Source organism: Marmota flaviventris, chromosome 8 (genome assembly GCF_047511675.1).
Source record: "Marmota flaviventris isolate mMarFla1 chromosome 8, mMarFla1.hap1, whole genome shotgun sequence".
NCBI classification, from domain to species: domain Eukaryota; kingdom Metazoa; phylum Chordata; class Mammalia; order Rodentia; family Sciuridae; genus Marmota; species Marmota flaviventris.
This window is the reverse complement of record NC_092505.1, coordinates 79,440,311-79,459,688: the sequence shown is the minus strand read 5'-3', so window position 1 is coordinate 79,459,688 and position 19,378 is coordinate 79,440,311. Positions and strand designations below refer to the sequence as shown.

The 19,378-nt window shown below is 38.6% G+C and overlaps 2 protein-coding genes across 2 annotated transcripts in view; both read left to right on the top strand.

Moving 5' to 3' along the window:
- St3gal6 (ST3 beta-galactoside alpha-2,3-sialyltransferase 6) overlaps positions 1 to 19,378 on the top strand; it is a 330,280-nt gene that overhangs the window by 102,612 nt on the left and 208,290 nt on the right. The gene's annotated exons all lie outside the window — the stretch shown is intronic.
- LOC139706665 (ferritin, higher subunit-like) overlaps positions 8,485 to 19,378 on the top strand; it is a 46,831-nt gene continuing 35,937 nt past the window's right edge. Inside the window, exons 1-2 of the mRNA XM_071614917.1 lie at positions 8,485 to 8,610; positions 10,255 to 10,380. Of these exons, the coding sequence (XP_071471018.1) occupies positions 8,485 to 8,610; positions 10,255 to 10,380 (252 nt within the window). The remainder of the gene's footprint in view (positions 8,611 to 10,254; positions 10,381 to 19,378) is intronic.

The window sequence follows — 19,378 nt, the reverse complement described above, 5'->3', positions numbered from 1 at the left end:
GCCCAAGTCCAGAGCTGAAGCAAACTTCTTGGCCAAGCAAAGATGAAGGCCGCTTGCTTTGCATAGTGTGTGGTATGCAATGCCAGACAGACACCCCCTTTATTCAAGGCTGAGAGGGGATGCTTAGCTGATGGGCAGACAGCTTCCCACAATGTATAATTAAAACAGATTTTTTTAAAAGGTATCAAATAAACAACCTAAAAATACTACTCAAATCAGAAAAAAACAAGAGCAAACCAATCAGGAAATTAGTAGAAGAAAACAAATAACAAAGATCAGAGCAGAATAAATAAATAGAGACAAAAAATATACAAACAAATGAAACAGTTGTTTAAAAAGAAAAGAAACAAAATCAACAAAACTTTAGCTACACTAATAGAGATGGGCCACATAAATAAAATCAGACATGAAAAAGGAGACATTATAATTGATATCACAGAAATAAAAAAGATCATCAGAGACTATTACTAACAACTATATGCCAACAAATTGGAAAATCTAGATTTCTGGACACAGGTAAAGTACCCAAATTGAACTATGATAACTAAGAAAATCTGAGCAGACCATTAATGAATAACAAGATTGAATCACTAACTCTCTCTCAATAAAAATAAATTCCAGGCCTGGATGGCTTCACTGCTTAATGTTATCAGAATGTCAAAAACTAACACAAATTTTTCTCAAACTATTCTAAAAAACTGAAAAGGAGTGACCTCTTTTAAACTCATTGTATCAGGTCAGCATTTCCCTGACACCAAAACCAACCAAGGATAAACAGAAAGAGAAAACTACAGACCAAAATCCTTGATGAACATAGATGCAAAAATTGACAACAAAATACTACCAAATCAAATATGATAGCATGTAATAAAATTAGAAGTATTGGTCAAAAGTAATTTATAGTAGGGATGCAAGGATATTTTTGCTTAAGATTGTAACATAAACACCAAAATCAGTATTAGCTACTTCACAGAAATAGGCAAATATAAACCTAAAATTAACATGGACCCACCAAAGATCTCAAGTAGCCAAAAAAAAAAAAAAAAAGGTGAACAATTTAAAATTTACAATACTGCCTACAAAACTGAGTAAGAATTATAGGAATCTACAGAAACCAAAACAACATGCCATTTGCATGAAAACCAATCCAGAGATCAATGTCTCAGAACAGAGAAATGAGAAGTGTATCTAGACATTTATAGTTGTATTAGTTCATCTTCCACTACCTTAACAAAATACCTGAGGCTGGGTTAATTATTTAAAAAAAAAAAAGAGGTTCATTTAGCTCACAGTTTAGAGGCTACAAGTCCAAATAGCATTATGCTAATTCTATTGAAATCCTCCAAGGATTCTTAACATCAGGGAAAAAATAGCCTCATGGCAGAGCACATGCCAGAGAGAAAGTTCACAATGTTAGATAGGAAACTAAAGAGTAATTCTGAGGTTAGGCTGTCTCTCTTATAACAACTTTCATTCGTGATAACTAACCCAGGGTCCCATAAGAACCACCTTAATAACTTCTGAGGGTACTGTTCCCACCAGTAACCCCAAATCAACTTTCACTGGACCCAATCTCTGAAAAGTTCCACCATTTCTCAGTAGTCACAATGGCAACTGAGCTTCCAATACATAGCTTTGAAAGCTAAAATCATATCATAAGCCATAGCAACAGTCAGTGGATCTTTAACAAAGGTGAATAAAGTATGTATTGGAAAAAAGACTGTTATTCTTTTCAGTAAATGGTACTGAGAAAACTAGACATACATATGAAGAAGAATGAAACTAAACACTTATCTCCCATCATATATGGAAATCCACTCGAGAAATCTAGAGTCACAAATATGAGACCCAAAATAATGAAACCACCAGAGAAAAAGGCAGGGAAAAGACTTTAAGGCTTTGATATAGAACAATATATCGATAAGACCTCAAAATCACAGGCAACGAAACCAAAAGAGACAAATGAGATTATATCAAAGTACAAAGCTTCCTCATGGCAAAGGAAACAGTCAACAGAATAAAGAGACTACCCACAGAATGGGAGAATGCAAATTATTCATCTGACAGGGGATTAAAATTCAGAATACAAAAGGAATTCAAAAAACTCGATAGCCAAAAAGAAAAAAAAAATCTGATTAAAGCCAAATGATCTACATAGACATTTCTATAATTAATGTACACAAATGGCCAACGAGTATATGGGAAAAAAGACTCCACATCCCTCATCATGAGAGACTACAAAGAAAAGCCACAAGGAGATAGTGTCTAACCCAAGTTAGAAAGGCTATGATCAAATGGCACAAAATAAAAAGACAAAAATAAAAAAGACAAAAAATGTTGGCACAGAAGCCAACCCTGTTGGTTGGAATGTAAATTAATAGAGTAATTTTGTAAAACAATATGGAGATCACCCAAGAAACTAAAAAATAGGACTATCATATTATCCTACTATCTCACTACTGATAGATACCCAAAAGAAACTAAATCAGTATATCAAAGAGATATTTCCACTTCTATGGTTATTGCAGCACCATTTAATACAACCAAGATATAGAGTCAACCAAGGTGTTCATTGACAAGTGAATGGATATAGAAAATGTGGCAGATATATACAGTTCGATATTATTCTGTCAGAAAAAAGAATTAAATTCTGTCATTTAAAGCAACGTGGATAAAATTGAAGGACATTAAGTAAATAAGACAGTACAAAAAGATAAATACTACACGCTCTGTTCATATGTGGAAACTAAAAAAGTTGATTTCATAGAATTAGAACATAAAATACTAACCACTAGAAATCAAGGAATATAGAAAGGGGGGAAAAAAAAAGAAAGAAGTCAGATGACTGGTACAAAATTACAACCAGAGAGAAGGAATAAGTTCTGGAGTTCTACAGTATGGTAGAGTGAATATAGTTTATAACAATTTATTATATATCATATAAAGAACTACAACACAGGAGTTCAAAGCTTCCCAGAACAAAGAAATGATGTAAGTTTAAGGAGTTGGAAGCTCAGCAATAAAAGAGGAATAAAATCATGGCATTTGCAGGTAAATGGATGGCATTGGAGAAGATAATGCTAAGTGAAGTTAGCCAATCCCAAAAAACAAATGCTGAATGTTTTCTCTGATATAAGGAGGCTGACTCATAGTGGGGTAGGGAGGGGGAGCATGGGACAAGTAGGTGAATTCTAGATAGGGAAGAAGGGAGGGAGGGAGAGGGAGGGGCAGGGATTATCAAGGATGGTGGAATGTGATAGACATCATTATCCAAAGTACATGTATAAAGACACGAATTGGGTGTCAACCTTCTTTATATACAACCAAACATATGAAAAATTGTGCTGTATACGTGTAATAAGAATTGTAATGCAAAAAGAAACAAGTACATGTATAAAGACATGAATTGGCGTGAACATACTTTATACAAAGATATGAAAAACTTAGCTCTATATGTGTAATAAGAATTGTAATACATTCCACTGTCGTGTATTTATAAAAATAAAATCAATTTTAAAAAAGAAATGCTAATTACAATGATTTGACCATTACACATTACATACATGGATCCAAATATCACAACACAACAAATGCATAGATAAAATTGTTGTGTCAGTTAAAAATAAAAAAATACTTATGAATAGTTGAAAATGTTTAAACAAAGCTGAAAAAGTCTATATTCATAAACTCCAACACACATGAAAGTTTATATTTTTAGGTATTATTTCATATTTTTATGCCTGAATCAGTTTATGTTCTAGATTTTCTTTTGTTCTTTAAATGTTTAGCCATTTACTAATTCACTCACCATGAATGCACATTCATTGACTGTGTTGTCCTGTTCTGTGCCATCTGCTACATGCTGGTGATACTAAGTCATGACACAGTAACTGTCTTCAAGGAGCAATGAACTAGTGAAGACTTTCAGGTCAGAAGGTGGTTAAAAGGTGTGGAAAAGCAGGGCATGGTGGTGCACACCTGTAATTCCAGTTTCTTGGGAGGTTGAGGCAGGAGGATCAAGGCCAGCATGGGCAGCTTAATGAAATCTCTCTCAAAATAAAATGTAGCTCAGTGGTTCAATCTCCAGTAACACAAATTAGTTACCTAATTAAGTAGTTTAAAAAATAAAGTGTTGAGAAAATTATAACCAAGACCATATAAGTCAGAATATATGTCCAAGATCCCTTCTTAATAAACAATATACCTCCTACTTCTACTATAAATCTTCCTGATAATGCATTAGAATTTTTTTTGTAGTTTAGAGAATATACATACCAGTTTTATATTACTTTATTCAAAGTTAACAAGTGCTTTCCTTAATTTTCTAGTAGTAGGTGTAAAAATCATGTGCTGCAGCTTTACAGTTGTAAAATATTTTGGATACTCTTCAACTATGCATCTTCTTAACATCACTGTCTTGCCAGGTTACCAGCACTGACGGTGACTGATACTGACCCTGTTTAGCTCATGCTCACGACACACACACACTTCCTGTCGTGGCTTTGCCTGATGGTGTTCCTTTGGGTCTGTGAGGTTCTGTAAACTGTGTTAGTTCTAACAATGTTCTGTATGACTTAACTCACTGGCAAGATCACAGTGTTGGACTTCTTGACCAGTAGAACAAAATCTTTTAAACTGATAGCTGCAGAATTATAGAGTGTTTTCACACTGATCTTTTGCTAATGCAATTAGCATTGTGTTTTGCATCTGTGACTTAATAAAATCTTAAATCATAAAAAAAAGAATAATATGTTCTGAGGATGTGATGGCCCTTCTACATCTGAAAGCAGAGGTCCATCTGGGGATAGTAGGGGCTGCTAGTAGAGGGCTGAGAGTATAAGCCTGTGGATTTCTGCGGATACTATCTGCCTGTGTCATCAGAATCACTGCTGACATTTCTAGCTTTTAAGACTCACCATTCTGTGGGAAGCCACCTGTGAAACTACTTGAGAGGCCTTTACTAGGCACAAGCCAAGGTTCTTCCTTGGGAACAATCCTAGCTTTCCAGTGTGCATCAAACTGCCCAAGGTATGAGATCTCTGCACTGCCCCTTCCCCCCACCACCACCACATGACTCTAGTAGCAGGATAGCTCTCAGAGCTCCAGAGTTGGGCATAACCCGCTGGGAACTGGACAGCCCATCCGATACGATACGATACCTTATTTGGCAAAGAACATTCCACAGAAAACCTTTGATGTTCCCCCATATAAATAAAGCAAGCCCGGGCTTCAGCTCTCTCTTTCCACTGTGGAAGCTCAATCCCAAAGATCAAAGAGCCTCCTACCCTTGCTTTTAATAATTATTTCCTGTGCACTGTGGGTTTTTTGTTTTTCACTGTTTTCTCTTTATTAGCTTTTATTCCGCAGCCAGCCAATTCTATCACCTGCACGAGACATGGGTAGAACCGTTACTTGAGCTCTCTTTATAAATGTCTTTATTCATTCACTCCTTCATTCATGAACATTTATTAAAGACTCATTCAGTGCCTGGTACCATGTTAAATGTGCCTTCTGTTTTAAAGCCATTTATGTGATTTTCATACTTTCTCCCACAATTTTCAGGAATTTTGAAGTCTGCTTTCTCAAAGTCAAAAGGTGTCTGCCTCTTCCTTTTGCTTCTTCTTTTGTGATAAACAAGCTTACACTTTTAGAGTCCTTTTTTTCCTTCAAATTGCTCAAGTGAACATTATTTACTGAATTACTTTTATGGGCTGGGTAGCATGTAAGATGCCCTGGGGAATATGAAAATGACTAAGATTTGACCAACCCTTTTCTCAGGAAGTTTATAAAGAAATAAGGAAAATGTGTGGGGGAAAAAAGCCACAATAAAAATAACAAGGAATGCTACACTCAAGATATTTTATTTTTAGAGATAAGAATTTCTTGGTTAAAAAAAAAATAAGATCAGAGGAAAGCCTCTGGTTTCTTCCTTAATTGTTAGACATTAAAAGGTGAAGTAACACTGTAAATGCAGTTTTGATAAAGCAAAAACAAATAATAATAATAATAATAATAATAATAATAAGACTTTGATAATTTTTAAAATGTCTTTGTATTTCCACCTAATTTCAGGGGAGAAAGTACATGGATGTTAGATAACTAGTCTTATCATATCCCATTTTACCAAGATCAGCTCATTGCATTACCAAAATAATGATATTGTGGATCAAATGATATTTTAGAAAATATACTTACATAATGTTTTCATAGGCTTTTCCTTTATATCTTTTTGAAATGCTGGTATATTTTATAAAGATTATGCATTTACACTTGTAATCAGAAAACAGAATATATTATAAATTTGTATGTGGAGAATCTGTAAGGGGATGGCATTGTACTAATTCTCTAGAGAAGGATCTATTAGGTTTCTTTTTCAAAGTAATAAAATGTATATGATTATAAATTTTGAAAAATATGAAAAATAGAAAAAGGGGAAAAAAAAAAACACTTGTAAATCTACCACAGTAGCACAACTGCAAATTGAGGGTGATGTGTTCCTTTCCATTCTTTTTCTACATTGGTAAGGTTGTTTTTAAATGGCTAGAAAGAAATATTTCCTAATATCTAACCACAAGAACATTTTCTTTGCATGTATTAAACTTTGCCTTTTGGTTCAGATGGAATGGTAGAATAATGGGGCATTACATGGAAGGATCTTATGGGTCATTCAGAATTCTCCTAATATCTCCCAGTAAGTAAAATCTGTTCTTCTAGACTCACTATCTTGTAGATTGGTCATATTAACTAATTATCCAGATTTTATTGGTATTTACCACTATTGCTTATGTAGAATTTTAATCTCCTAAAATTTGGAGGAAGGGAACACTGGGTAATGTTTTAGAGGTCCTGGAGCAAATCCAGTTAGCCATCTGACCAGTTACCAACTGCTTTCCTCTTTACCTGCTCTGCTCTAACCTCCAGAGTTAGACACTACATACTGCCCCAGCCCTGGCCTCACCAGGAGGTTGCCAGGGGTCCTGAAGCTTGGGAGCACAAGGCAGGGCAGGAGATGCTGAAAGACAGGAGATGCCCATTGTTACCTCCCTTATTAAAGGCTCCCCAGCAGTGCCACTTGGGTCCTACAGGATTTTTACTGAATTCGCTTTTTAGGAATGTACTTAAACCTTCCTACTCCAGGTGTGTCCACTAATAGGCAGCATTTGGAAGCATTTTAGAAAGGCAGCAGGCCAGGCCCCACCAGATTCTGCAGTTTAACAAAAGCCTCAGGTGATTTATATGCAAACTATGGTTTCAGAAGAACTTCCTTGAAGCCCCCCTCTCTTCCTGAGACTATGACATAAATACACTTGGGGATAAGGGCAGCTTTGGGTCAGGAAATAAAAGTGACAGGCTATTTTTATGATCACGGGATCATCCCTTCCCTAGGATGGCCTCATCTTTGTGGCTGAGTCAAACTTGAAATTCTTGGCACCTCCCTTAGGATGCACTCTCCCTCAGGAGGCGCCCTCCTCACCACCTCAGCTGAGGAGACTTTTGGAGATGGCCATTCCTTTATCAGTTCAAGCAGACATGGTTTAGTTCATACTAGAAATCCACCAGACTTGGGGGAAATCTTGTGCTTTACTCATAGGTAAAATATGCTTTAATCAACATTAATTCAGCATGTATTACCTACAAGCACCACATTACAGGCTTTGAGAATTAAAAAAAAAAGGTAAACATTCCCTGCTCTCAAGGCAGGCAAATGGAAAAGGCATGTTTGGGGACACTTTGGGGAGATAGTTGGAGGAATAAGCCAAAAAGTTCCAGTTGGGACCGTCTTACCATAATTTAGAGAAACCACTAACTCATCTCGTATCTATAGCCCGTGGTGCTTTTTTTTTCCGGGTGGAACACCTTTCTTCCCTTTCCATTTCCTTATATTCCTGTCAGTCTTGCAAGGCCAAATTAAAATGCCTGTTTCTCAATGAAATTTGCCCTCATCCCCTCAGCTAATATGATTTTGATTCTCCAGAATGCCATTGCAACCTACCTTCAGAGCAATTAGGTATAGTGAGTTCTTATGGGGGAGAAGAGGGGCTATAAGTTCCCTTCTAAATAGAGATTTTATTTAAGCACTCTTCTTAGATACACCATGGGATAGACACTGTTGTGCCATGATAGTTTTTGAGGAACAAGAAAAAAAAAATTAAAGCTAATGTATCCATTCTGTTAGTACTTTACTTCAGGAAATATACCATCCTTTTCAAATCATAATCAAAGGGGAGATGGTGAAGAACATTGACTGGGATAGTTAGGAAGATTTAAGTACCACCCTCCCCCTTAAGCATCCTTTTCTCTGAGCAGATTGGTTCTTTCATCCAGAAACAATGTCCTCATTGATGGATTAGTAGCTGTTAATCCCAGCTGGATGAAGTTTCATCTTGATGTAAGATGGGAGCTGGCTACCTCCCTGTCAGTATTTAAGAAGTCCTCTACCACAGTGGGTAGCACATCTTCCGGCTGAATTTCCCTAAGGCTGAGATGGAACGCATGAGACTGGCCCCTGTTCCTGAGGAATGTAGACATAATATTAACCACTTGGCTTCTTACCTGCTGCACATCAGTGATATCTATTTATCCATGGTTAGTATTGGATCTTGGGCAACTGTAAGGGAGGTTTTAGTTCTGATCTGAGAGACAACGTATTTACTATCTCCTTCGTAGTGGTCATGGCCTTATTTGTGGTCTGATACTAGGCGAAACAGGAACTTGGTGGCTAGGACGTTGCTGTTGTGTGGGCCAATGATTTGGAACTGTGATTGCAAACTATGGACAAAGAGAATCATAGCTCTTCCATTGGGTTCCCAACAGTATATAGACAGAATAAACAATTCTACACCTATAAGCTATTTCATAATTAATGTGAATCTGTTAGGATTAATGCAGTAGATGGGCTTTAAAGTTTCATTTATTTATATCAGACTTCAGTCAAGGATCTATGAAGATAACAGAAAAAAGTGCAAGTATGTAGGTTAAGAAATCTGACCTTTACAAAGGCCATAATGTCAAATACTAGGCCCTAGCATATTAGATACTGGACAGCTGCACTTTGAGATAGCCTGGGTTCAATGAGGCAGTGACTCACTTGAATGAGTCCCAAATTAGAAATGAGCATCTCTCACCCAGGGTCTCTGCCCATTCTCTCCTCTCTCCCAGGCCTGCTACTATGTTGACCAGAAGGGAATGCCTCCTTTTGTCATGTTCTTCGAGGAAGAGGCTGAGTTAAAGAGGCAGCAAGCAAAGCATTTCCTAAGATTTTTAAGAAAACGTAACAGCGCTATCTGCCTTCCAGTTATAGAGGTGAAGATAATTTTGCTATTTTATGATCCATGTAGGCCTTTGCCAAGTCCAGAAAACTAGTTGCTGCCTAACTTGCAAGGTTACTCATGTTCTTTCAGGGCTCCTTAGTAACTGAGATTGAGGACATGCAGTGCTAACACCTTTTGGGATAGATTGTAGCTACTAAATTTTTCTTTGGCTTTTCTCAATGAATTATACAAAGTGTGCTCCCTGGATCTGCAGCACCAGCACTACCTGGAAATCCTGGGAAGTAGAAATTTCAAGAGGCCCCCTCCAGGGCCAGGGAATAGATTTCCTGTGGGTGGGGTCCAAAGAGCTAAGTCTTAACACCTCTCCAGATGATCCTAATGCTCTCTGGAGTTGGACAAGCATTACTTTTGTGACTTCTTCCCAGAGCTATTTGCATCCCATATCATGTCAGGAATGTCATTCAGGTACAGATTCAAGTATTGGATATGACTGTTTCTCCCACATTGTAAAACACTACCCTTCCCAACCCACTGCCCCTGGAACAGAGACTGAACTTCTGTTGAGTGTTCTTTTCTTTTTATTCTAAGCCTTTTTTGTTGTTGTTATTGTTTTAACTCCAGCTTTATAAAGTAAATACCTGATAGTAACACAATCAAACCATTGCCAGAGAATTCCAAAATTAATGAACTAATGGCATATCTCTGTGTGATGTACCCTTGATACCCTTGCTTTTGTGCCACATGAAAAATCACCTGAAGAATCTTGTGAAAATCCTCATACCGGTACTCCACCCTGAATTGTCTGCAATTCAGCCAGGCATCAGTAGTTAAGATTCTTGGTTGATTCCTTTGTGCTACAAAGTTTGGGAACCATTGGGCTGTGCAACTTCATCATCAACCTCATCATGGTTCTAAGCAAGAAGTAGATAGAATATCACTGTGCCTGAGGTAGGACATTGACACCCCTGTTCCTTTTTGATAGAGGTCAGATATAGATAACTGGGGAAGTGCCATACAAGCACTAACATCTGCTGTGCAGAAGGAGAAAATGCTACAAGAGATCCTGGAAGACCTGAAAAAAGTAGTTTCTCAGACCCGTGAAACTGAGGTAAGTAGTTAATTGAGCTGATAAGCACCATTGCTCTTGTTTGGTTTTGTTGTTGTTTCCATTCTGGACTTTTATGTGCTTCTGGGAAATGGGCCCAGGACAGTGGATCACACAGTGTAGATGTGCTTCTCTCTGAGGAAGTATAGGAATGATTTTGAAGGGTGCTTTGGGGATGGGGGTTATGGATCCTAGAAAGGAAGAAAGAATGTAACTCTAAAGGAGAGGAAAGTCTCAGCAGGAATATTTCCTCTGGGTGATTCAACAGAATTGTGATTCTGTTACTGGTCTGTAAGTCTCCTTGAGCAGAAATACTGAAGCTTACTGAGCACCAGAATCACTTGGAGAGCTTAGTACAACCAAATGCTGGGTACATCCACAGAACTTTTGATTTAGTTTGCCTTTGTATGGGTTCCTAGTAATGATGATGCTGGCTGGGCCCACAGGTTGAGACTGATTGACCATGATTGTGACAACAGATGTCAATGGTTGTCTGTTGTGCTACAGACCTCTGTGAAGTTCTGGTTACTGGTGAACTTCCTCTTCACCAACACCCTACCTTCTCAGAAGGTCAAAGTGAAGAAAATATTCCCAGCCCTAGTGAGACACTGGGCTCCCCCAAGGAGTTCTGAAGGACTCTGAATGCCTGGGACTTCTGCTAGACCATTTCAGTTTAAGGGTCTTTAAAAGTGAGCTCAGGGCAGCTACCCAGTCTGCAGATGATTCAAAGAAATGGGATTGAAAATCATTGCAGTCAGTTTGTTCTTCAAGTAAGCTGTACTTTTGGTATACCCTAACACTCACTGAAAGCTAATGCTTATATGAACCTAGAGGTTTTGAATAGGTCCTTTGATCTGTGCTCTGGGAATTTCAACATGCATATGAACCAAATAGTTCCTTTTAGAAATGTTGATTTAGGTGGTCTGGAGTAGACCTTAAGATTCTGTATTTCTGACATGCTTCCAGGACCCCCTGGTTTATGACCTATAATTTAGGTAGTTTTTCTCATTGCAGACATGGTCCTTAATGTGGTCCTTTCCTGTTTTGTTTCTGTAGCTCAGACCCTTCATAATAGAATTCCTAGAAAAGCAGAAAAGGAACGTGGAATACCTGGAAAGCCAAATATCTTATCAGAAGTTGCTAGAGGAGAAGAAGGAGATAGAAAGTGATTTTGAAGTGTCTGCTGAGACATCAGCATCAGGTAGAAAGACTTAACTTCTTAGGGCAGCACAGCAAGTCTTCCCATTGGAATTTCCATTTGCCCTGAAGATGGCTTTCCACTTTCCTAATTCTCATTGATGTGCATAAAAATAAACCTATTTTGCATTGTAATAGTGTGTAAACCATTTAGAGGATTAGTTCCAATTTGGGTTGATAAGAACTTTCTGACAAATATTGGGCATATTAGACTTAAAAAAAAAAAAGAAGGAAAAAACCCTCCTATTCCCCTCCATGGCCCCCAAACACCCAGATGACAAATTCAAGATTTGGTAAATTCAACCAGTGCAAAATCTCAGTACTGTTCTTCCTCCTTGGAACATAGTTTAAGCTCACCAAGTAGCGGATTTCTTCAAATTAAATGCAAGATAAAGTTTAAAATCAAGAGTTCTTGGTATAGAAAGGATGAACCTCACTGGAAAGGAGGTACAATGGATGGTCAGCTTCAACCCAGCTCCATTTTTCATAGCCCAAGGTAGAGGTAGGCAACAGCATTGTACACAGGCTACTGCCACACTGCAGATGAGGGTATGTTTCCCACCCCCTACTGTGAGCCAACTAGGAGCTACTTGGGTAATTATTTTCAGGAGCAAAAGATGAGTAGGCAAGCTTGGGTCAGACCTCTCAGGGCCTCATGTGACTAGTACCACCTGGGAAGGAATGAGTGCTCTAGAACATTGTGTCCTGCCTCCAAAACCTACTGGTCTCGTGGCCATGAGTGAGGTTTTACCTCTTCATTGCATCAGTGTAACAATTCATAAATGAGATTAATGGTAATTCATAAAGAAGATTAAGTAAATAGATATAATATCTAGAACAGCCCCTTCCCATATTATACAGTGTTAGTTTATGTAATAGTGATGCCTCTTCAACTTGAGGAAAGATATACATAAACACTTCCAGGTCAGTTTGCAGTGGCACATGCCTGTAATCCCATCTACTCAGCAAGCTGAGGCAGGAGGATCACAAGTTTGAGGCCAGCCTCAGCAACTTAGTGAGAGGCTGTCTCAAAAAAGAGTAAAAAAGGGCTGTAGCTCAGTGGTAGAACACCCCTGGGTTCAACCCCCAGTATATTTAAAAAAACAAGTAAAAATAGTTTTCTAAATATTCTTTATGATTATTTTTCATGTTTTTATTATTGGATTAGCTATACATAACAGTGGGGTTCATTCTGACACAATTATACCTGCATGGAATATGATTGGCTCTATTTCTGTCCCCACAGTTTCCTCTTTCCCTCTCTCCCTCCTTCCCCTTTTTCTCCTCCCTCTACTCTATTGGTCTTCCTCCTATTTATTTTTAATTGGCATTTCATATGTAATGATGGAATTCCCTGTGTTATTCATGTAGGCACATAGCTTAATTCTACCAATTTTATTCTGTATTTCTCCCTCCTGTATCTACTCCCGCCCCAATCTCCTTTCTCTACTCCACTGATCTGCACTCTTTTCATGGAATCTGCCCTTCCACCCCTGCTTTTTTCCCCCTTGCTTGGCTCTAGATTCCACTTATGAGAGAAGACACTTGACCCTTGATTTTTGATTCCAGTTTATTTCACTTAGCATGATGTTCTGCAGTTCCATCCACTTACCAGAAAATGCCATAATTTCATTCTTTATGGCTGAAAACCCTACTGGGTACATACACCACATTGTTTTTATTCATGCTTCTGTTGACAGGCATCTGGTGTCATAAGGTGGCTACTATGAATTGTGCTGCTATAAACATGGGTATGCATCTATCATTATAGTATGATGATGTTAGTTCTTTTGGATAAATACCAAGGAGTGGGTAACTGGGACATATAGTGGGTTCTTAGTCATTTTTAAGGGGGTAGTTTGTCCCTTAAGTATCCAGGATAATTTTAATTAGTAGTAGCAGATAATTTAAGCCGCTGGTGGTGGGTCTTATAAGCTTTATTCCTCCAGGCTAGATGCTTTGATGAAGTTCAAAGCATGCCTCTCTTCTTTCCTCTTCTGGTTTCCACCATGGTCTCTGCCTTCCATCTATTATGCAATGCCTGAGAAAGGCACTAATTAGTGTCAGCTGAATTCATCTCCCCAGTGCTTCTTACTGTCCCCAAATTGGTCACTTGTACTGGAGTCAGTATTGGTCAGTAGAGAATAAAAGACATCCCTTGTCTAAGCAATTTCATAAATCACAAAGCCACTAGGAACAAATAAAAAGTTCACGGTAATTTGTAAGACATAAGGCATAAGTTAGGGGTCCTCCTCATTCAAGTTTTTCCCGAGAGACTGGATACATGATGGAAGCACACTCCTTTATAATTTGTTTTCTGTTTGACCCAACAGCCAAAACATTCTGACTAATCTTATAAAGAAACTTAATAGGTATAGGAATATTAATGTCAATTTTCAAACTTCACATGCTCTTCAGAATGCTTATGAATCCTATCCTTACTCTGTCCCCCAAAGCCCTCTAGGACATAACAGATTTTAGGTCAGCTGGTAGAATATTAGTCTTCCCTTCAGAGAGAATTAGAGGCCTCCACTTCATCCCTTAGGTAGCTTTACTGCTTCCTAACAACACAAACATACCCACACACATACCCATAATTCTCACTGTCTTTACTAAATTATATTATTTTCACCAACTTGCAAAGTTTGAAAAACAGTCTTAAGAAATCTACTACCAAAATGTCTCAGTTCTGTTGTTTTCAGATAGACACAGAAACTCAAGCTAATTAGTAACAAAGTATTGCTAAACATGTGTTTGCCTTGGCATGCTTCTGCCCACTTAGAAATTCTGTTGAGATCTCCGGTGGTAGTAAGATTAGGGGAAAAAAAGGGAATGCTTGAGATTTTAACTTTATCTTTTGTCCTAAAATTTGTATTTTTAAACTTGTAGAGGGTCAGAGGCAAGTGCTTATATAGATCATTAAAAGAGCTATCTTAAAGCTATATTTAGAGACTAAATACCCAATGCAATTTAATGTGGTTGACTTGCTTTTCTTTAAGTGAAGTAATTTTCTAATTAGATTCTTGCTGAGATTACAGATACCTTTCAAATATTCCAAGAGATACCTTTCAAATATTCCAAGAGTTTTATAAGAGGTACAAACTTCTAGGGTCTGCAACTATTGTCTATTATCTTTTTTCTTTAGCTTCTAACCTTTCTCTGTAGTAATATGGATGTGATGTCTGGTGTTCCAGCAATCATTTTGTTACCAGAATTAAGGTGCCATGAAATATCTTGCAGATCAGTTAGAAGCATCCTGGGCACTGATGATATCCTTAAAGATACAACAGCCCTGTGCAACTTACTTTTGGATTGTTTGATACATGAGGAAAAAATAACAAGGTCCAGTTTTGCTGCTAGAATCTTTCTAATACAAACTGTTAGCTATTTTGGTTCAGATGCCCACCCTGGGACCAATATATTATGTCCAGAGGGTGAGGCAATGGATAATGTAAAAACCTGGAGATCTCCCATATTACTTAGGGCTTAGGGTTGGGGACTTAAAGAGGGGAGGGTGGGAAGAATGGGGAATTTCTAGAGAAAGGGAATTGCGATGAGCTGATGATAGCAGAGATGCCCACTATAGGGAGAAATTTCTGAACATGATTCCTGGAATTGAGCCTATGTATCCAGAGTTAATACAAATAGGGAATTCAGAAAGAAGAACTAGCAAGTACAGAGCAGAAGTTAATGGGGGTTGGGCAGAAGATAATCAGTTTGATGTACTCAGCTATTGCTGGACAGGTTAAGTCAAACACGTCAGCTGTTCCACTTGCCCAGGTACAGGGCTTCCTGGCCACCCCACCCTTCAGTATAAAGTGTTCTCACCAACCTTCTTATGCCATGTGCCAACTGATAGGGCAGATCACTTGAGAAGATATTGGGGCACATGCATGTGTTCCTTCTCTTAAGCAATCAAGAAACAATAGCTGGTGGGCATCTGTTGAGTAACCCTCATCATACACAATAAGAGAGACATTCAACATTGTTCTTGGGCACTGCCTTCAGAATCTCTCACGGCACTGGCCACCAATGTCACCCAGTAGGCAAAGCTGTGTATTGAAGACACCAAGTGCTCATTATATCATTACTCTCCTGGAAAATACACATGTAAGACCTTTTATTTTAGAACCATACCAACATCCTTTTTAACTCTAAATTCAAGACTTGGTTCTCTTTGTTCTTTAACTGTCTACAGTGACCTCTCCCACCATGTCTGTTTAGCTAGGACCCTGCTTCTATAGAAGTGACGATGCTGAATTCCTGGCTTGATTCCTCAGAACCCAAGGAAACAAGAAGTTTTAGATGTAGAAGGAGGAAAAGCACCTTTGATATGCTCTTACTGCAGACATGTTGAACTTGAGATGCTAGTTGATTATGTAAATGGAATCGTGGGCCCAGAGAGGGACGTGGGTGGGAAGGACAGGTTTCTGTGTAATACCTACAATGCTAAAGTGATAAGCTCACTGTTAGCTTTTTCACTACTGTGACTTAAAGACCTGACAAAGAAAAATTTTAGGGGAGAAAAAGTTTATTTAGGGGTTCATGGTTTCAGAGTTCTCGGTCCATAGATAGCTGGCTTGATTCCTCAGAACCCAAGGAGAGGCAGGACATCATGGTGAAAGAGTGGCAAAGGGAAGCAGCTCATGTGATGATTTAGAAGCAGAGAGACTCCACTCACTAGATACAAAATATGTGCCCTAAAGGAATGCCCCCAGTGACCCATCCCCTCTAGCCACACTCTACCTGCCTACAGTCACCACTCAGTTAATCCCCACTAGGGTATTAATTCATGAATTGGGTTAAGGCTCTCATAATCCAATCATTTGTCCTCTAAACCTTCTTGCATTGTCTCACATAGGAGCTTTTGGGTGACACCTAACATCCAAACCATAACACTCTCCTAGAATAATTTTTAGAACAAAAGGATGAAAGACTCCAAGTTAGAACATAATGGTGATGGTCACCTAGGAGCAAAGGAAACAAGAAGTTTTAGGGTCTGTGGTGCAGTGTCACAGATGCCAGGGGGAATATAGCATCAAGGAGCAGAGTGGGCATTACTCTCTGATCAACAGGGGATCCAAGTGCCAAGCAGAGGATAATCTTGTAAAGTATGAAGTCCCTCGATGCCTCTGAGACAAGAACTTCAGAAAACCTAGTAGGGCAGAAAGAACACGGGAACATCAGAAGCTCAGGAGGGACGTTACAAGGTTGCTCTCTTACCTGGAATGGAAGACTTGAGCATGGTTTTGTTGGGTTTTGCTGAAAGGCGTGAGGTAACAGAGGAACTGAAAACCCAAGAATAGACAGTGCTAGGAGACCTCGTGGCCAGACCTAAGATTTGTTTTTTAATTCTTTCTGTTGTCAGATTTCCCCAGTACACTTCATTCAGGGAGCATAAAGTTAAGGTCAAAGGGATTCATTAATATATGTACCTTTAAGGGACCTTTCTCTCTTGCTCCAAATATTTACTCCCACCCTCAAACTTCTCCTCACTGGCACCAGACGGCTTTGATATCCTATCCCTAGCTGTAATTGAAGGGTTATGAGGACTTTGTAGAGTAACTGTGGTCAAACTGAATCCTGAACCATTCATTCATTTTTCTCTCTACACATTTATTTAGCACCTTATATAAGATATGTTTACAGTAATCTCATAAAGTAGACAAGACCAGTATTATGGTTTAGATATGAGGTGACCCTAAGAGCTCAAGTGTGGAACAATGCAAGAAGGTTCAGAGATGAAATGATTAGATGATGAGGTATGGCCTATTAATCCACTGATATGGATTAACCCAGTGGTAACTGTAGGAAGGTAGGGTATGGCTGGAGGAAGTACTTCCCTGGAGGTGTGCCTTTTGGGTTAATATTTTGTCCCTGATAAGTGCAGCTCTCTCTGCTTCCTGGTTGCCATGTTCTGAGCTGCTTTCTCCTGCCATGCCATCCTGCCATGATGTTCTGCCTCACCCTTGGCCGAGAGCTATGGATTTGGCCAACCATGGACTGAACCTATGAAATTATAAGCCATAATAAATTTTTTCCCTCCTTTCAGTTGTTCTTGTCAGGTCTTTTGTCACAGTGATGAAAAAGCTTACTTAATCAGTATGGTTACCATCATGGACAGATTAAGACACCAAAATTTGGATAGATTTAGGTGTATTCTGAGTCCAGACCTTGTCTGTAATGCTCTCTTAACATTTATACACAACTCTTCATCCAACTCAGAATTGTAGTGCACTAATCCCATGTTAATAATATTTACCAAATACATGTACCTTACCAGGAACTTCAGAATACACAGAGGAGTCACCAGCCTTTCCCCTACCCTCAGACTCCATTTGAGTCACCAGCTCATCTCTTCAAATAAATTATTACATAGGCAGTCCTCACTGTGTATGCTGCTGTCAGACTATAAAATGACCATGCTAGCAAAAGCCTGACAGCATTCTTAATAATCCAAGTGCAGGGTACAGTGGCACACACCTGTAATCCCAGTGGCCCAGGAGGCTGAGGCAGGAGGATTGCAAGTTCAAAGCCAGCCTCAGCAACTTGGAGAGGCACTTAACAAAGACCCTGAGCTTTCATGGGGTGTGGTTTTCCTTTCCAAGTCTGGATCGGCTTCTAACACTTTATGCTGTTAATGTAGCAAAATATTAAAATAGTTCCTTTAATGTAATTTTTAATCTTTTTTCCTTATTCTTTGCATTTCTTTTTTAACCAGCATCACTCTCTGTGGGACATCTTCATCTAGCACAACCAGATTCTTCTCACTGATCAATTCATTTGCCTTCTGTGAGTTTCTATGAAGGTTCATTTTATGCATTACCTGGTCTGTTCACATTGACTAGATATTTGGTCAAGCATCAGCCCATATATTTCTGTGAGGGTGATTTTTTTTTATTAGTTCATTTTTTTGGTACTAGGGATTAAACCCAGGAGTGCTTTATCACTGAGCTATATCCCCAGCCCTTTTTATTATTTTTATTTTGAGGTACACTACGTTAGGTCCTCACTAAATTGCTGAGGCTGGCCTCAAACTGATGATCTTCCTGTTTCAGCCTCCTGAATCACTGGGATGACAGGCATTAGCCATGGTGCCTGGCTGTGAGGATGGTTTTTGGATGAAATTACTTAAACCACAACAGTGGCTCCTCTTTGGGTATCCAGCCTTTTCCCCTACCCTACAAACTTCGAACACTCCAGCTTCCAAAATCCTTAAAATAAACCTTTCTCTCATGTGCTCTGTGTGTGTACATGCATACATATATGTATACTATACACACACATGCACACACATGTTACTCTCTGGAAAACGCTGACTGATACAGTTCCAATGGCTGAACTAAGTGTCTCCAGAGGTGACAATGTCAACATTCTCCTGGTTGGCTCCTCCTTCTATAATCCCATTTATCTTTGACTAGAATTTTACTTCCATTGTTATCACTGTCTGTTTCTTTGCTTCACTTTCATCTTTGTTGACTGATTCCCTCTTCCATTTTTCTCATTTTCTTAAAACACCACGTGGTTTATCACAGGGAGACAATAAACCAACATAGCTACACGTGCTGCTCTCTGCATAAAGTGGATGACAGATGAGCAGGGACCATCACTGGGACTTTGAAAAAAAAAAACATGATTAGCCAATGTATATTATGTACAACTGTTATTTTTGCAGTGATTTGTGTCTTGAAAAGCCAGCACAGTTTGTACTTTAATAATTAACCATAGCTATATAATGGGGTAACTGAAATTTGAACTCTTGTTCTGGAACTGGTGATTTTTTAACTAAACCATGGTAACTAAC